This window comes from Pipra filicauda, unplaced genomic scaffold (assembly GCF_003945595.2).
Source record: "Pipra filicauda isolate LSUMZ 115617 unplaced genomic scaffold, ASM394559v2 scaffold47_size6085603_pilon, whole genome shotgun sequence".
NCBI lineage: Eukaryota > Metazoa > Chordata > Aves > Passeriformes > Pipridae > Pipra > Pipra filicauda.
This window is the reverse complement of record NW_024104620.1, coordinates 4,715,921-4,730,907: the sequence shown is the minus strand read 5'-3', so window position 1 is coordinate 4,730,907 and position 14,987 is coordinate 4,715,921. Positions and strand designations below refer to the sequence as shown.

The 14,987-nt window shown below is 43.2% G+C and overlaps 1 protein-coding gene across 1 annotated transcript; it reads right to left on the bottom strand.

Annotated features, from left to right (window-relative positions):
• Positions 1–4,712: 4,712 nt before the first annotated feature.
• Positions 4,713–10,733, bottom strand: LOC113995831 (arylacetamide deacetylase-like 4). Its single transcript, XM_027736305.2, has 4 exons — positions 10,564–10,733; positions 8,058–8,274; positions 7,103–7,166; positions 4,713–5,490 (listed from the first exon to the last, which is right to left on the bottom strand). Exons 1-4 carry the CDS (start codon positions 10,717–10,719, stop codon positions 4,713–4,715), a joined length of 1,215 nt encoding a protein of 404 aa, XP_027592106.1. The 5' UTR covers positions 10,720–10,733.
• Positions 10,734–14,987: the final 4,254 nt, after the last annotated feature.

Below are 14,987 nucleotides of genomic sequence, written 5' to 3'. Positions count from 1 at the left end.
AATTGTTTTTGAGGTGTTAAATTATCCCCCAAAAAAATATTTTATTGCCTTTCAATCCACTCCATGAAATGAATACCTTAAATCTTTGCAAATAAAAAGGCTTCTTCTCTTTCTAGCAGTAGAGAGATATTCTAAACTTCCTTCTCTTATTAATTTTTCAGCGTATTTCTAATGGTCAGAATAATGATGGGAAGGTGAAGTTCAATAACAACACCTATCCAAAGAAATACCACATTTGCTGGTTTTCCCCAGGCCCAACCCATGGGGTTTTCAAAGGCTTTTGTAGCTGTGGAATCACACCCAGCTTTGTAGGCTGAGAATGTGTCAAACTCATCAACTTCCCCTCAGTTTTCAGCAGCAGAGGCAGCAGCTGCCAAAGCCAACACCAAGGAAGGCAGAGGGGTCAGTGGAGCTGCTGAGTCCTGGGACTGTCATGTGTTACTGGTTTCCTTGTCAAGTTTTCCTCCAGAACGGTGCAAAACATTCCACTTTTGGCTGCAGGCTCTTTCCTCTCACAGTGGCCTGCAGTCAGGTGACTATTGCAGAGCTCTCTGTTGAACACAGGAAATCCTACAGTGAGTGAGTAATAAAGGAGTCACTGTGATGACTGGGGTATTGATTCCATCAGGCACAGCCAGGCTTAATAACTGACTGGGAGGAAACAGGAAAAAATAATTTATTAAAAAAAAAACCAGAAATACTAGATTCTGATACAGTCCTTTGTTTTTTTAATGTTCATTTCAAACTGAAACACTCTGGTAAATATAATTTGTCTGGCTTTTTTAAATTATTATTGTTTTCTCTAGGTAATTTAGTAGGATAATTAGACCCTGTAGAGTAATTTAACTGACTTTGGTTTTACCAAGGAGAGCATGTGAGGAACTTGCCCCCCTTCAGTTCACATTTCTTTTCTTGGTTTTATATAAACAAATCACTGGATGCATCTCAGACCTCTCCATACGTGCCAGCCTGAATCTTCTGATCTGTGAGGTGGATTTAATATGCCCTTTACAGTGGCAATAAGAAGCTTTAAGAAATTATAGCTTAGTCTATGCTCTGCCATACTGGTGTTTAAAGGTTCTGTGCATTTGCCTCATCCATGTCCTTCATTTATTCTGCCTCCCACCTCCCTTTCGGTGTCCTCCCTTTTTCTTATCTCCATCTCCCCACCCAAATGAGTAGTTACTCCCTGTGTGTTTTGCTCTTACTCACGACTGAAAGCCATCTTTCACTTAGTCTGCCACAAATCTTTATTTTAGCCTTTCCTCTCTTCCTCTGGAGTTATTCTTTGAGGTGAAAGTCTTCCAAATGACTCATAGGCTAAACAGCTGCTAACAAGTTCTGGAGTAAAAAGCTGCACTGTATTAAAAAAAAATAAAATTAAAATATGACAAATGTTGTGTATTAGCATTCAGCAGTGGAAATTCAGATCTTGTGCTGTCCGGTTCAGAGCAGATACATTTTTGAAATGCTGGTTCAACAGGAGGTTTTTGGTAGGTAGCATTTAGAAATCTGGGAGGATTGTTGGGTGTCTGTGTCTCTGTAGCTGTGCAATTCTGTTCCTCAGAGTGGATCAGTTCTGCTCACAGAAATTGGAAATTAATTCCAAATATGCTGCCCTGGAACATCCACCTGGGCTTCCATGGCAGGTCACCACACCAAGATGTATTTTTATTAAGTCACAGGCAATTCGAATGTAAATATAACAACTGCAACTGCCCTTGTTTTGCCATGGCCAGGTTTGTCTGAGTCTCAGAGCTCCAAATATTCAGGTTAGCAGTGTCTTCACTGTCAGCACAGTGAATCACTGAGGTAAGGGGCAGTCAGAGAAGGAAGACTGACAGCAATAAAAGCAGCCATAGTTTACAAGATTATGCTTATTTATTTCAGGAGCAGTACAGTCAATGTGCATCATAGGCAGAAAATAGTGTTAAATGCTTTTAAGTAAATAATATTATTTATAAATAATATAGCCAATAAATTTGGAATGTTTGCTAATTGCCTCCTCATTTTAAAAACACTTTCTGTGGTATGTGACTTTTAACTAGAGTGGTACAAAGAGGTGATGTGAAGACAGCAAAGCAGAACATAATTGCAGTTGTAGACTTCTTAATAAACCACTTAATTGGTTTATTAAAATCAATAAACCACAGTTGATTGGTTTGGAACAGGTAATCTAAAGTTGTTATGGCTTAAAATGTGCTCTGTTATTAAACAGACAGCTTCAGGCTATGAGGACACAACGAGAGGTTCAGTAAAATACATAAATCTAAAGCACAGATTGCCCTTCAGTGATGCCTTTCAGGTCCTCACCCGGTGTGCCCAGGGCACGAGGAGCTCTGCCAGGTACCTGCAAACCCAGGTGTGTGCTGACACCTGCTGATGGAACAGTGCAGGGCCATTCCCTGCCCCTGTCCTTGCTTCCTTCAGCGTCTTCCTGTAACACAGAGCTGCTCAAAGGGTGTCAAGACTTCCCAGTTGCACTGAGCTTTCCAGCATTTCACTTGTTTTCAGGTCTTGACAGTGTGTTGATCTGTTCCTGGACCCTCTTATTTGGGATATAAGTGCCTTTGGGCCAAAGTCTAGAGCCCAGATAAGAAATGTGGCTCGTGTCCATGTTATTTGGGGTTAATACCCCTGGATGGACGAGCCTTGTCCACACTCATTCCTGCCTGGAGAGCAGCATGGCATGGGCTGTCTCTTCACTCAGGGTGCAAACTCCAGAGGGAATCATCCCCTCAGGCACCTCACCTTCCCTTGTGGAAGGAACTGGTTGTTTCTGTCAAGATGGGAAGTAACTGCCCCATCTAAGAAAACTTATTTCTCAAAGTCATATTTTCCTAAGCTCTTCATAGACAAAGACCCCTCGATAACCCAGCAGTTCTCTGGGTTAAAAAAAAAATAAATCTGTATTATCTTCAGCATGTCATCTTTGGGTTGTAATACCCCTGAGAGATTTGCCAGTTGTCAGCTTTTGTCTTAGCCTGACTGGATCTGTATTTCAGTGTCAGGAATGTACTGGTCTGTCCCTTCATGGACAAAGTGCCACTGATGTCACCTCAGCATTAGTGGCATGGGTTGCCCATATGAAAACCAGGCAGCATTCAACAGTGTCAGTGAAGATGTGTGCCTAGAAATCAGGAAAGACTGGAAAGATTTTCTGGGTCTTTTCCTTATTCACATTGTATTCACTCAAGAGAGGCCACATGGAAGATCCCTGTAAAATTTCCTCTCTTTCCCTGGCTGTGCTATGTGAGTGTGACTAAATGTCACTCATATTGTTCTGGCAGGCTTTATTTGCTCTTATGCTGAATATAAATCCCAGCCATGCAGAGCATTGCAGAACGTCCTTCCCTTGGCTGTGGGGTGTCTTGTGTCAGAACACCTTCCTCACACAACTGTCTGCAGCACTTTGCTTTTGGTCGTGGTTTAAATAAGCCAGTGGGGGGCAGGAAATATATACAATAATATCAAGTACAGAGAATGTTATTTGTAAATGACAGAACTGGAAATTTCCCTGACAAGAGGGAGGGTAATTTTAGTGTGGGGAGTGTTCCAGGTGTTAATTTAAGCAAAGACAGTCAGAAGTTTTGACTGTAAGTAAAATTGCATCCTCACCCTGCTTCATGCCTTTTAGCATCATGCCTCCCAAGTATAACTCACTGAAGAATTTAGGACCACAGAGTCTAGTGACATGATAAATTATTATAATTCAGGATATAAGACCATAATAGAAACTGAAATAATTACACTCTTCTACAGTTATAAATTCACCTCAGCACAGCGTCATTAAAACATTTACTGACATTTATTGACAATGTTGAGTACATTTCTATGAAAATACCTCACACCCTTGTAATGCCATTTTATTTTGTATAGTTTTACTTATCATACATCTCTTGTTGTAAACAGCTTAAGACTGACATGAACTTCGATTTGGTTCTTTTTCCTTTCTCCTTCATTGTCCTTCCTCTGCGATGGCACTTTACAGTGTCCCTTTATGGAAAAGTCCTTCCTGCACCAGGCACTGCAGGCCTAAACAATACAAGCTCTTTGTAAAGGAACTGATATTGCTTTATATTCCCACATAGCTTTTATCTCTATATAAAATATATATGCATGGTTTTTTTAGTAGGTGTTGTTTTCCTTAACCAATACTTCTTATAACATCTGTAATTCCAGGCCTAACCCTTTTTGTCTCCTTTCCTTTTCTTCCCCTCCTTTCACTTATGTCCATGTTCACATTTTTCCTCCTGTATTAAGAACAGAGAACTCTTTAAGCTTGTTTCAAATTCAGCTCCCACCAGGATTTCCTAAACCATTGCCTGTGCTCATTATACACTGACCCTGCAGATTTCATGCCCTGTTACCTGCCCCAGGTTGTCCTCAAACGTGGTTTGAGTTTTAATATTACCAGAACTTCATTAAACCAAACTGCACTGCAAACCCCTTGCTGTGTGGACTGGATCTTTAATGGCTACAAGAGAAAACTGAAGAGTTGGTAGAGGAAGGAAATGTAAGTCCACCTGATTTTGCCTCTCCTGGAAGAAAATTAAGCAAAAGCCATCGTGAAATCAGCTTATCAGATAAAAAGAAGAACAGATGCAATGCAGAAATCTAAGGTGATGACTTAAGGAAAATTGATTTTTTTTAAAAAAAATCTTTGTAAGCAATAAGATAGGACTCAGGAAAGGAAAGCAAGAAATTGAATTTTACATCAATCTTAAAAAATTTACTACCTTATCCAGGCCTTTAATTCCAGATTTGAATGCTGCTCCCCCACCCAAAGTTGCTGAGAACACTGTTCCATGGAATCCCTCTTGCAGGTGGCACCAGGTCACTTTTATCCCATGATCCTCTAATCGTTTCTTGTACAGCAGTCCATCATCTCTGAGCACATCAAATTCACAGGTCAGAAGGAAAGTCTCAGGGACCTGAGCAACAACACTGTCTTCAGCCAACAGTGGTGAAAAAACAGGGTCAAAAATAGCCTTGGTATGTGCATAGATTTCTTCTGAGGATGGATATGTTGGACTTGGTTTGTAACCTCTTGTTTTAAACTCTTGAGGGATGTAGTCAGGACTCACCCATTTCTGATACTTCGGCCTCAGATCTTCTGGAACGTGGCGACCTTTAAATAGTTCTGGGAGGACAGACAAGTCTTTATTCATGTACTTCAAGCCCAGAACCAAAGTTCGTTCCCTTAACAAAATGGGGATTCTCCCATTCTGCTGATAAGAAGGCAAATTAAAGTCCACACACTGGAGAAAAGGATAGATCAGGATTTGTGCTCTCAGCTTTGGGACATCCCTTCTGTTCCCCAGGGCTTGGGCGACAGCAGCGGTGAGGGTCCCCCCACTGCTGTCCCCGCAGACGACGACACGGGAAGGGTCGACGCCGTGGTCCTGGGCAGTCCTCAGGAAGTGGATGGTGGCAGTGACACAGTCCTCAAACTGGGCTGGGAAGGGGTGCTCGGGAGCCAAACGATACCTAAAGAGAATCACAGAATCATAGAATCAGCTGGGTTGGAAGGGACCTCTGAGATCATCAAGTCCAACCCTCGATCCAACCCCGCCGTGGTTCCCAGCCCATGGCACTGATGCCACATCCAGTCTCAGCTTAAAAACCTTCAGGGATGGAGAATCCACCACTTCCCTGGGCAGCCCATTCCAATGGCTGAGCACCCTCTCTGGAAAGAAATTCTTTCTAATATCCAACCTAAACCTCCCCTGGCACAACTTGAGACCCAGCCCTCTTGTCTTGCTGATGGTTGCCTGGGAAAAGAGACCAACCCCCACCTGGCTCCCCCCTCCTGTCAGGGAGTTGCAGAGAGTGAGGAGGTCTCCCCTGAGCCTCCTCTTCTCCAGGCTGAACAGCCCCAGCTCCCTCAGCCTCTCCTCCCAGCACTTGTGCTCCAGTCCCTTCCCCAGCCTCGTTGCTCTTCCTCTGGACCTGCTCCAGCCCCTCCATGTCCTTCCTGAGCTGAGGGCCCAGAGCTGGACACAGCACTCCAGGGGTGGCCTCACCAGCGCTGAGTCCAGGGGCAGAATCACTTCCCTGGACCTGTTGGCCACCCTGTTCCTGAGCCAGGCCAGGATCCATTGGCCTTCTTGGCCACCTGGGCACACTCTGGCTCATGTTCAGAGGAGTGAAAGTGTTTTAGCAGAGTCACAACCAGTGAATGGGCCCCTTGGCCTCTTGTCGTTCATCTCCTTCTCTCTGAAGACGGGAGAATATCCTGAGATCATAATTACAGCAAGGGAATTGATCCCAATTAGTGCCGTTGATGTATTATTTCCTACTATTCATGTTTGGGAGAGTCAGAACACTGTTCTATCTTTACAAAATACTTCTCTATCTATCTTTTAGGTAACTAAAGGCACAAGCAGAGTTCTTTTGGAAGTAGCTGCCAGGGCAGGTGTGTCTGAATCGGTTACAGTAATTCCAGTTAGAAATTGAAGTGAACATTTCCCAACACATTGTTAGAGATTATGAGCATAGAAAATTGATAATGACAATCTGAAAGGTTTACAGGGGTGTTCTGTAAGGTGAATTCTTTAAACAGAATCAATGAGGTATTGGTTCTTCTAGTATTTTAGCTCGCAAATAGCATTTAGTGCAATTGTAATCAATTTTTCAAGACATCAACTCTTTTCCTGAACTTTTATAAATTGGTTCTCTTAAAAATTCATTACAATTCATTGGGAAAATACTTTTAACGTTCATCTCAGGTTGATTGCAAGTTAAATGTGGATATCCCTTCAGTTTTTCTCAACTACTAAAATGAGTATTTGGTGGCCTGGGCAACTGTGCTTATAACAGAAACACTTCAGGCTTTCAGCTTAAGGTGGTTTGCATATGGCTCTAGAAAACAAAAACATCCTCAGCTCTTAGCGGTGGCAACAAATTACAAAATTATTGTAATGGATTTCATTGGCAAATGAACAAGTGGGGATTAGTTGACTAATTCTTCTCGAGAGAAATTAGTGCTGGTGAAACGTGGGATCATTAAATGCAGGTGCTTTACAAGGAGCTTGGCTAAATGTTTACAAACCCAGGAGGAGGCACAGATTGCTGCCAGTGTGTGTCTGACTCCACTCACCCAACAGACACCACCACTGAATTGCTCTTCCTGGCCAAATAGCGGCACGTTCTTTCGTAGGCCCCTGGAAAACAAAACATTTCCATGGAATTGTAACTATTCTGCAACCCTGATCTCTGCGGTGTGACTGACCCCACACTGTGATTCCCTCGTCGTGGCACGGTCTAATCTGGGCACTGCTCGCCATTCCCTTGCATCTGTGGGAATCTCCTTGCCAGTAAGAAACCTGGAATTTACACCAATGCATCGCTTTGGTCCCCTCTTTGAAAAGTCAGTTAACGGACAGCACCACTGCTGCCACTTCTAAAGTGGTTTTGAAAGTGAGAATTTGTTTAAAAATAAATAAATAAATACAAAACCTCCCGCTAAATCCAGCACAAGAATTTTTCTTGTGCGTGAGGCACCACCTCATCTCTTAGGCATTTCCATTTCAAACACCAAAACGTGTCTTGTTCTTGTTTGGCCACTATAAAGACCCACAGCAGGATACACACACAGAAGCTTGCACACAGGTGTGAACACAAAATGGGTGCTTTAAAATAAGAAATAAAGTTCTAATGAGATTTTCAACTTTCTTCACAAGCCTGAGGAGGAAGGAAAAAAATGATCAGAGAATATTCCAGAGACACAAGAAAGGCAATTTAACATGATGCCTACTGCATGGAAATGAAATTATTCTGCTGTTCTGAAATTAATTTTGTTACTTATAATGCTTAACCTACTAATTCTTCTTGTAATTTATGAACTATCAGATCAGATCAGAAACTCCATGAGGGGTGGGTGTGGAGTCTCCCTCCCTGGAGATATTCCAGACCTGTCAGGACACAATCCTGTGCCGTGTGCTCCGGGATGACCCTGCTGGAGCAGAAAGGTGGGACCACTGGGGTCCCTTCCAGCCTCCCCCAGCCCGTGACTCGTGTGCAGTCAGAGCTCACATTATATTTGGGTTACTTACGGATGCTTCCCAACCATCCAACTCCTCCATGGAAATAAAGGACTCCTCTTCTTTGGCTAGTGTTTGATGTTTTGGACTGGTAAATTCTTACTTGAACCCTTTCAAATCTTAAGTCCTTGATAAGAAGGTGTTTATCTTTCAGTGGTGGTATATTCTCCATTGTAGCCCTGAGGAAATGAACCTCTGAGACGATACCTACTTTGTCCAGAAATGTTGCCTGTTAATAAAAGAAACCAAAAATTAGTGCAAATTTCCACCTAAACTGGAGATTGATCATTAAAAAATTAAAGCTGCATGGTCAATTCAGTAGGGAAAAAAAGCAGCTATTAACAGTAGATAGAAGAAGGTGTCACATACTTCACTTTGTCAGGTGTTTCAGAGCAAAATAAGGAGAGAGTAGTCACAGCATTTTATCTTTGGATGAAGAAACCTGGCCAATATTTCGTTTCCCAAGCTCACACTACTTTTAAACTTGCAGAAAAAAAAAAAAATTCCATAGCATTTACCACAGCTGTCCTCCTGACCAAGAATAGCTGTGAACCCTGGCTTGATCTTCTCACAGCTCACTGATTCTTAATTAAACACTCGGGCTAAGGTTCTTATGGCACTCTGAGCTTGTCGACTTCATCGCATCCCATGGCTTTAAGCTGGTTCAGTTGTAGGCTGCTCTGCTCTATTCCTGCTCAACGGGAGAAGATGAGGTGGAACTGCAGTGTTCCCACTCCACTGGAGCCGGTTTGGTGTGATTTCCACAGCAGACGTCTCCGAGCAGCACTTCAGTTAGTCGTGCTGCCGTTATTCGTGCAGATGTGTGTCAGAGGATTTCACTTGCAAAGGTCTGCGTGGATCCTAAAAACCCACCCTCGTGGCTTTCACCTCCCGTTTCACAGACCTCACGCAGCTCAGTAACGTGGTCCTGTTAAATTTGGTGTAGGTATCCTATTTTAGGCCACCTGAGGAGCTGATCCCACATGCAGGAAGGATCGTCCTATGGCAAAGTTTTAGTCTCAGACTGAATCCTTCTGCAGAACTCCTGGTTTATGTCTGTGGGAAAATAATTTTATTTCTTTAATCTTCCATCTCCCTCCGGTATTTTCTTTCCTCACACTAATACCTTTGTAACAGCAAAGGTTAAACCTATTGGTATAGAATATAGAGATCTTCTTTGTCTTGGAAATACTGAAAAAATAGGAGTCCTAGGAGTCCTCACTTTTCTCTCCTCTGTGTTTAGTGTTGGCTTTCATCCCAGCTGGGGACTGGATATACTAGTAAACTTTAATTTTCCATGAAGTTTTGACATCATGGATTGTCAGCCCTTGAAAGGATTTGGCTACTTTGGCGTAAGGAATTTGCCCAACAGCAAAAGCAAGAGTTGCTACACGACTTGAACTTGCATTTAAATTCTGGTTTAACTATACATTAATATCCTTGTCTTTCTGCTCCTTTGAGTTGCTCGTGCCTGGCCAGCAGAAAGGATACAAAATTGTAAGTTCAGAAGTTAAAAGCTACATCAACCAGCAGCAAATTTCTAAATTCTGCAGTTTAACAAATGGATTACACAAAGACAAAACTTCGATGGATGAAGGGTAAACATACAGCTTTTAGAAAATCTGGAAGTTCACACGCTGTACAACAGTTGTAAGAAAATCAAATTTGACTTCAATTACTATCCTATTTTAGTGCTTTGCTGTCGTAGCAGTGTTGGGGCCTGGGTAGGGCAGGGCTCCAGAGCTGATGTGAGTCACCTCCTCGGGAGCTCGCTGCCTGACTGCAAACAAAACTTAATAAGCAACAGAGCAGAAAAAGGAAAGAAGAATTAATAACATTAGAACACAGAACTGAAGTGAAATGTAATGCACGAGCCAAAGAGACAACTAAAAGAAAAGAAGCTTGGTTTAGGTATCACAGGAGAAGTGTTTTTAAGATGACAGAGGCAACAATTAATTCAGGGCAGGATGATTGATGAAACAGGAAGACAAGTGCAAGTCCCGTTCTAGCTTTGAAGAGAAGCAAGGGAGGATCCAAAATGTGCCAAAAACAACGACACTGAAAGTCAGTTTATATATTATGTGTACTGTCTCAAAAAAGAAAGTCGTTTAGGCTCTTTGAAAGGCAAAAGACTGTGAACGTGGCAGCTCTCTCAGGCGGCCCGGGAGCAGAGTGACAGGGCTGTAGAGGAGGTCACAGACATCATCTGATTGCTCCCTCTGTAAGTCAGCACGGGGCGATACAGAGCAGAAATTCCACGTACCCCGTGCACTTCCCTTCCAAGCCTTCCAGCACCGTCTTGAGGCAACAGGAACAACAAGCTAAAACACAGGCTGTCAGAAAAAAAACTGGAAATTGCACAGAATTTCAATTTCCACATTTCCTTTGGTGCTGGATAGCACCATCTGCTCACATCACCAAATTAATCCAGCTGATTATATTTGAACATTTATCCTAATCATTATCCCTCTAACAGAAATTAAATTAAAAACTCCAGCTTTAATCAAGTTTTACTTACCATACCAAATGCAAAGTTCAGCAAGTAGTGAAGAAGATAAAGCTTTTTTCGCTCACTGAATTCATGAGGAACTTCTGCCTTGTCATGTCCATAATAGAATGCTATTGCCACAAAAACAGTCAAAGCAGAGAGAAAAATGGCCAGGAGGAGTTCCATCTCTGTGCTGGTAGGAGCCCAGTGAGGAACCAGCTGTGGGCTCCCTCCCCTTTTTCAGGCTTTTGGATTCCTGAAGGTAAAGGCATGGGATTAGCAGTTCCCTTCACAGCTCATAATCCAGCTCTTAAAAATGCCAATAGGAAGATGAAAACATGTGGCAACCCAACCACACAATTAAACAGACAGTAGCAATTAGTCATGAGAGAGACTTGCACAAGCAGTTTTTCACATTCACAGCTACACAGGGCTGTGTTTTGAGGCCGTGCCCATCACAGCAGAACCACCACTGGATGGATCAGTGTAAGTTTAGAAGACAAAAACTTGTTTTGTCTCTCCCTGTTCCCTGATTAGGGGCAGACCTGTGTTACCTGTGAGTCCCCAAGCAACAGCCCTTCTTGGTAACCACCTTCAGAGCTGCTCAGTTTGCTGCTTTATTGTGCCTCCACGCCTTACCTCTTCAGACTTTCATTGAAATCAGGGTTCAGTGTTGCAAACACATTTCATCACCCGTGATGACAGATTTTGGACGCTGCTGTGCCATTGCATCTCTGAGTCCAGTGGAGCCAGCAGCACCTGCAGCCTGCTGGGAGGGCCTGTGTCTTGCCTCATCCTTGAAGGCTCTTCTCCTGCACCAACTGTTGTGTTTAGTTGGTTTGTGTTTGGTTTTTTAGCAGCCTCTTGGCTGAGCCTCGCAGTGCTGCAGTCTCTGTCTCCCCTGGGATATATTACATACAGGTGTCATTCCAGGTACAAATATGATTCCAGCTGATGGAAACTACACTTGGACTTCATGGTTTCAGGGCTACTGGCACTGACTAGACATCAGGAGCCCACTCTTTCTGTGGAGAGCTTTAGGATTTGTGCCTTCCTCTGGAACTAACATATTTTTCCATGCAAAAATAATTAGTGGTAAGATTTAACCTGAAACAAAAAGATCTGTAAAGCAAAGGTTTTCAGCTCATGTGATGTCACCTCTGGGAACAGTGTGTTTTTTCAGCAGTCTGCTCAGACTGTGAAGGCAGCAGATTCTCATTCTGAAAAGTAGCAGTGTGGGTAAAATGACTGTGATTTTTTTTTTCCTTAAATAATAATAAAAAAATAATACGAGGGATGAGCTGCCCTTGAACTGTATATTAAAATGAAACTTAACACAGAAACCCCCAGAGCTTTAGAGTGCATAATCCATGGCCTGCATATGAAAGACCTCAGGTTTGATTCCTGACTTTAGAAACTGTTTCTTAATTGTTTAGAATAAACAGGATGAAACTTCATATCTGGTGATTTCTGAGAAGCAGCCAATTCCCTCTGCCCAAACTGATTCCTCACTTTATCCAACAACTCTCTGTGGACTTTCACTTCCCAATGTCCCCCCTGCCCCTCCCTCCACTGCCAGAAGCTTATTCACATGCTAATTATAAAATCAGGCTCTTTTTGGTTTATCCTCCTCGGGCGGGCATTTGATGCCCAGCTTGATAAGGGATGTTGGTGAAAGGCTCTTTGCTCTTGGGCAATGGCAGCGGTGCAGTCAAACCACTCGGGACTCAGGTGCACAGAGGGTTCAGCTTTCCTATGGCTCCGACAAGGGCGTTGGGAAACACTGTTACACAAAACGTGATTGCAGCTCCCCTCTTCAGTAGTGACAGCAATTAATCGGCTAAACCGTGCTGTGCCAATGACTTAGGTGTGGTCTAAGTACACTTATCAGATCTGGCCCCTCTGGGGATCTAAGAAGAAGCCTTCTGACACCTGTGACAGATCCTTTGTGCTAAGGTTCTTAGCACCTATAGTTCTTCTTTGTTCTTAATCTTTTTGGTGCCAGTTCACCAACAGCTGGCAGGTCTTGGACTCTTCCAGGCACGTTCACTAGATCCAGACATCACAGCACATCCCCCCCACACCAAGCCCAGGGGCTCCACACAAAGACCTGATGTGCTGGAATGTGGTACAAACTGTACAAGAAACAAACTGGTTTGTTCCTGAAGTAATAATGTGGTTTTTTTGCTTTGGGCATCGCAGGTGCACAAAGTCATACTTAACGTTTTATAAGCTTAGACTCAGCAATTTACAAGCTTGAGGCCCAGGGTGGAGAACCATTCCCTAAATAATCTTCCAAATGTATGCCCTCTCCAGCTTCTGAGAATCAATTAACCTTCTCTCTTGCTCCTGTGAGACTGACCAGAGGACAGACCACGCCAAAGTCCCATTTTCTCCTACCCCAGGAACTGCCTTTCTTACTAATTTCCAGTGAGGAATTAAATGTCAGGGCCTGAAATCTTGTCAATCCTTAAGATTTTTTTCTGTTCTGTGGCTGCACAGGCAAGGGGGACACAGAGACTGAGCCAGGTGTAACAGATACGAAACATTCCCTCACCTCATCTCCAGGCAGTCCCAGGGATTCTCCCTCTGGATCTTGGTGCTGATTAGGTGGCACCAGGAACTCCCTGTGAATGGGTGCCTGTACTGGGATACTGGGAAATCTTTCAGAGAAGGTGCTGTGTAAGCCAAGAAGCTCCTGTTGAGTTCTGCAGAGCGTGAGAGCCATCTGGTGCTGGAAGCCTGAACTTGAGACCTGAGCCAGCCTGGGCTGAGCCGTGAGCTCGATTGCTCTGACAAGGGCTGTTAACGGCTTCTTTTGTGCCATAACTCGTGTACACACTTGTATCTGAGTGTATTTCCCTGTATTCATTCCTTTTGGAAGGACACTGGTGTGCATAATTCCGTAGGTGTCACTGATTGTCACACTGATTGTCACTCACTGTGTTTTAGGTACTTGAAAGTTCCACGTTTTGGAAATTATAAAACTGTCTCCAAACATCTTATCTTAGCAAAGCACGACACACAGCAGATCTGTAATTAATTAAAATAAACGAGAGGACAGGAAGTTCCATGGAGAAAATTACATCTTGTGTCTTTCTAAAGTTTAGAAAATAAGGGAGTCGTGACTAAACAAGGAATACATTATTTCAGCACTTGCTGTTCTCTGCTTACCCATCTGCACTCCATGGTTATAACCCATGATTAAAATGTGTGTGTGTTCAAGAGAGCTAATAATGCTGCTGCCATATTATAAAGGTAAATTTGGTATTATTTGTAGTAAATTAACGACTGACAGATAAAGGACTGTGGAAGAATCTCAGAAGTAGATCAGTGTAGAGTTTGAACATTGGCCCATAAATGAGGTGTAAGTCCAGAGACCGGATAAAGGAAAGAAAACAAGTATTGCTGAACTGACAAGGAGTATAATACTGCACTGAAGGATTGAGTGTAAAATAGCATGAGATATGTAACCATCTCATAACTTTTAAAATCCGAGCTGGAATTGTTCAGACATCCTTATTTCTAGCACTTCCAACCTTCTCTGTACCTGCCGAGAGTCATAAAAAACCAGGCCTGGTATGGAAGGTGCAAACAGAGAGACAGGACTGAAAATCATCTGAATAAAGATAAGCCTAACAACTCTCCCAGGCTGGACTGCAGTTCATGTGGTCTCACCCAAACTACCTCTAGGCCAGCCTGCTCCAGCCCAGGTAACAGCACAGCCATGGTGGGACAGACAGGGATTAACTGCTCCAGTATTCTCCAGCTTTTCACATGGCTTTTGAGCACACACCAACTGCTGGACTGGCTTCAGCTCCCAACCTGTGAGCTGCTAAGCCACATCTTGAAAGCAGAAACCAAAATTAATCCCCAGCTTCACATCATGCCCTTGCATAACCAAGGCAAATCCTGAAATCCTCCAACAGTGGAACATTTGGAACTCTTATCACATTAGTTACTCCTGGAAGAATTTCTTTGAAGAGCAAATTGCTACTACCTGCAATAGGAAAAATGCACCAGATAAACTCTCTGTTGTGTCAACAGAACATGAAGAAATAGAATTTCATTTTGCTGAGAGGGACTGGAGAAGGAGCATTCACAAGCAGCGACTTGCTGCAGAAATCTGCACCAGCCTACCTGTCACCATATTTAATTTAACCCACCATCTTCTTCCTACTCACAGTTTGCCTGGGAGAGAACAGACATTACCATCCTCTCTCCACAGCTGTGCATGCATGGATATCACAGGTGCAGGGGGGTTGCACAATGTCAAATATTTTACAATGCCTAGGCACTGCGTGCCCAGCAGGGCTGCTGTGCAATGGCAATTATCTTGGCATCTGTGGTTACCAAAGCTGGATCTGTCCTAATAACAATATAACAACTGAGCTCAGATTTTTCTTTTCCTTCCTCTTTTGGAAATTATCTTGGCAGCTTCCACGCTGTTTACA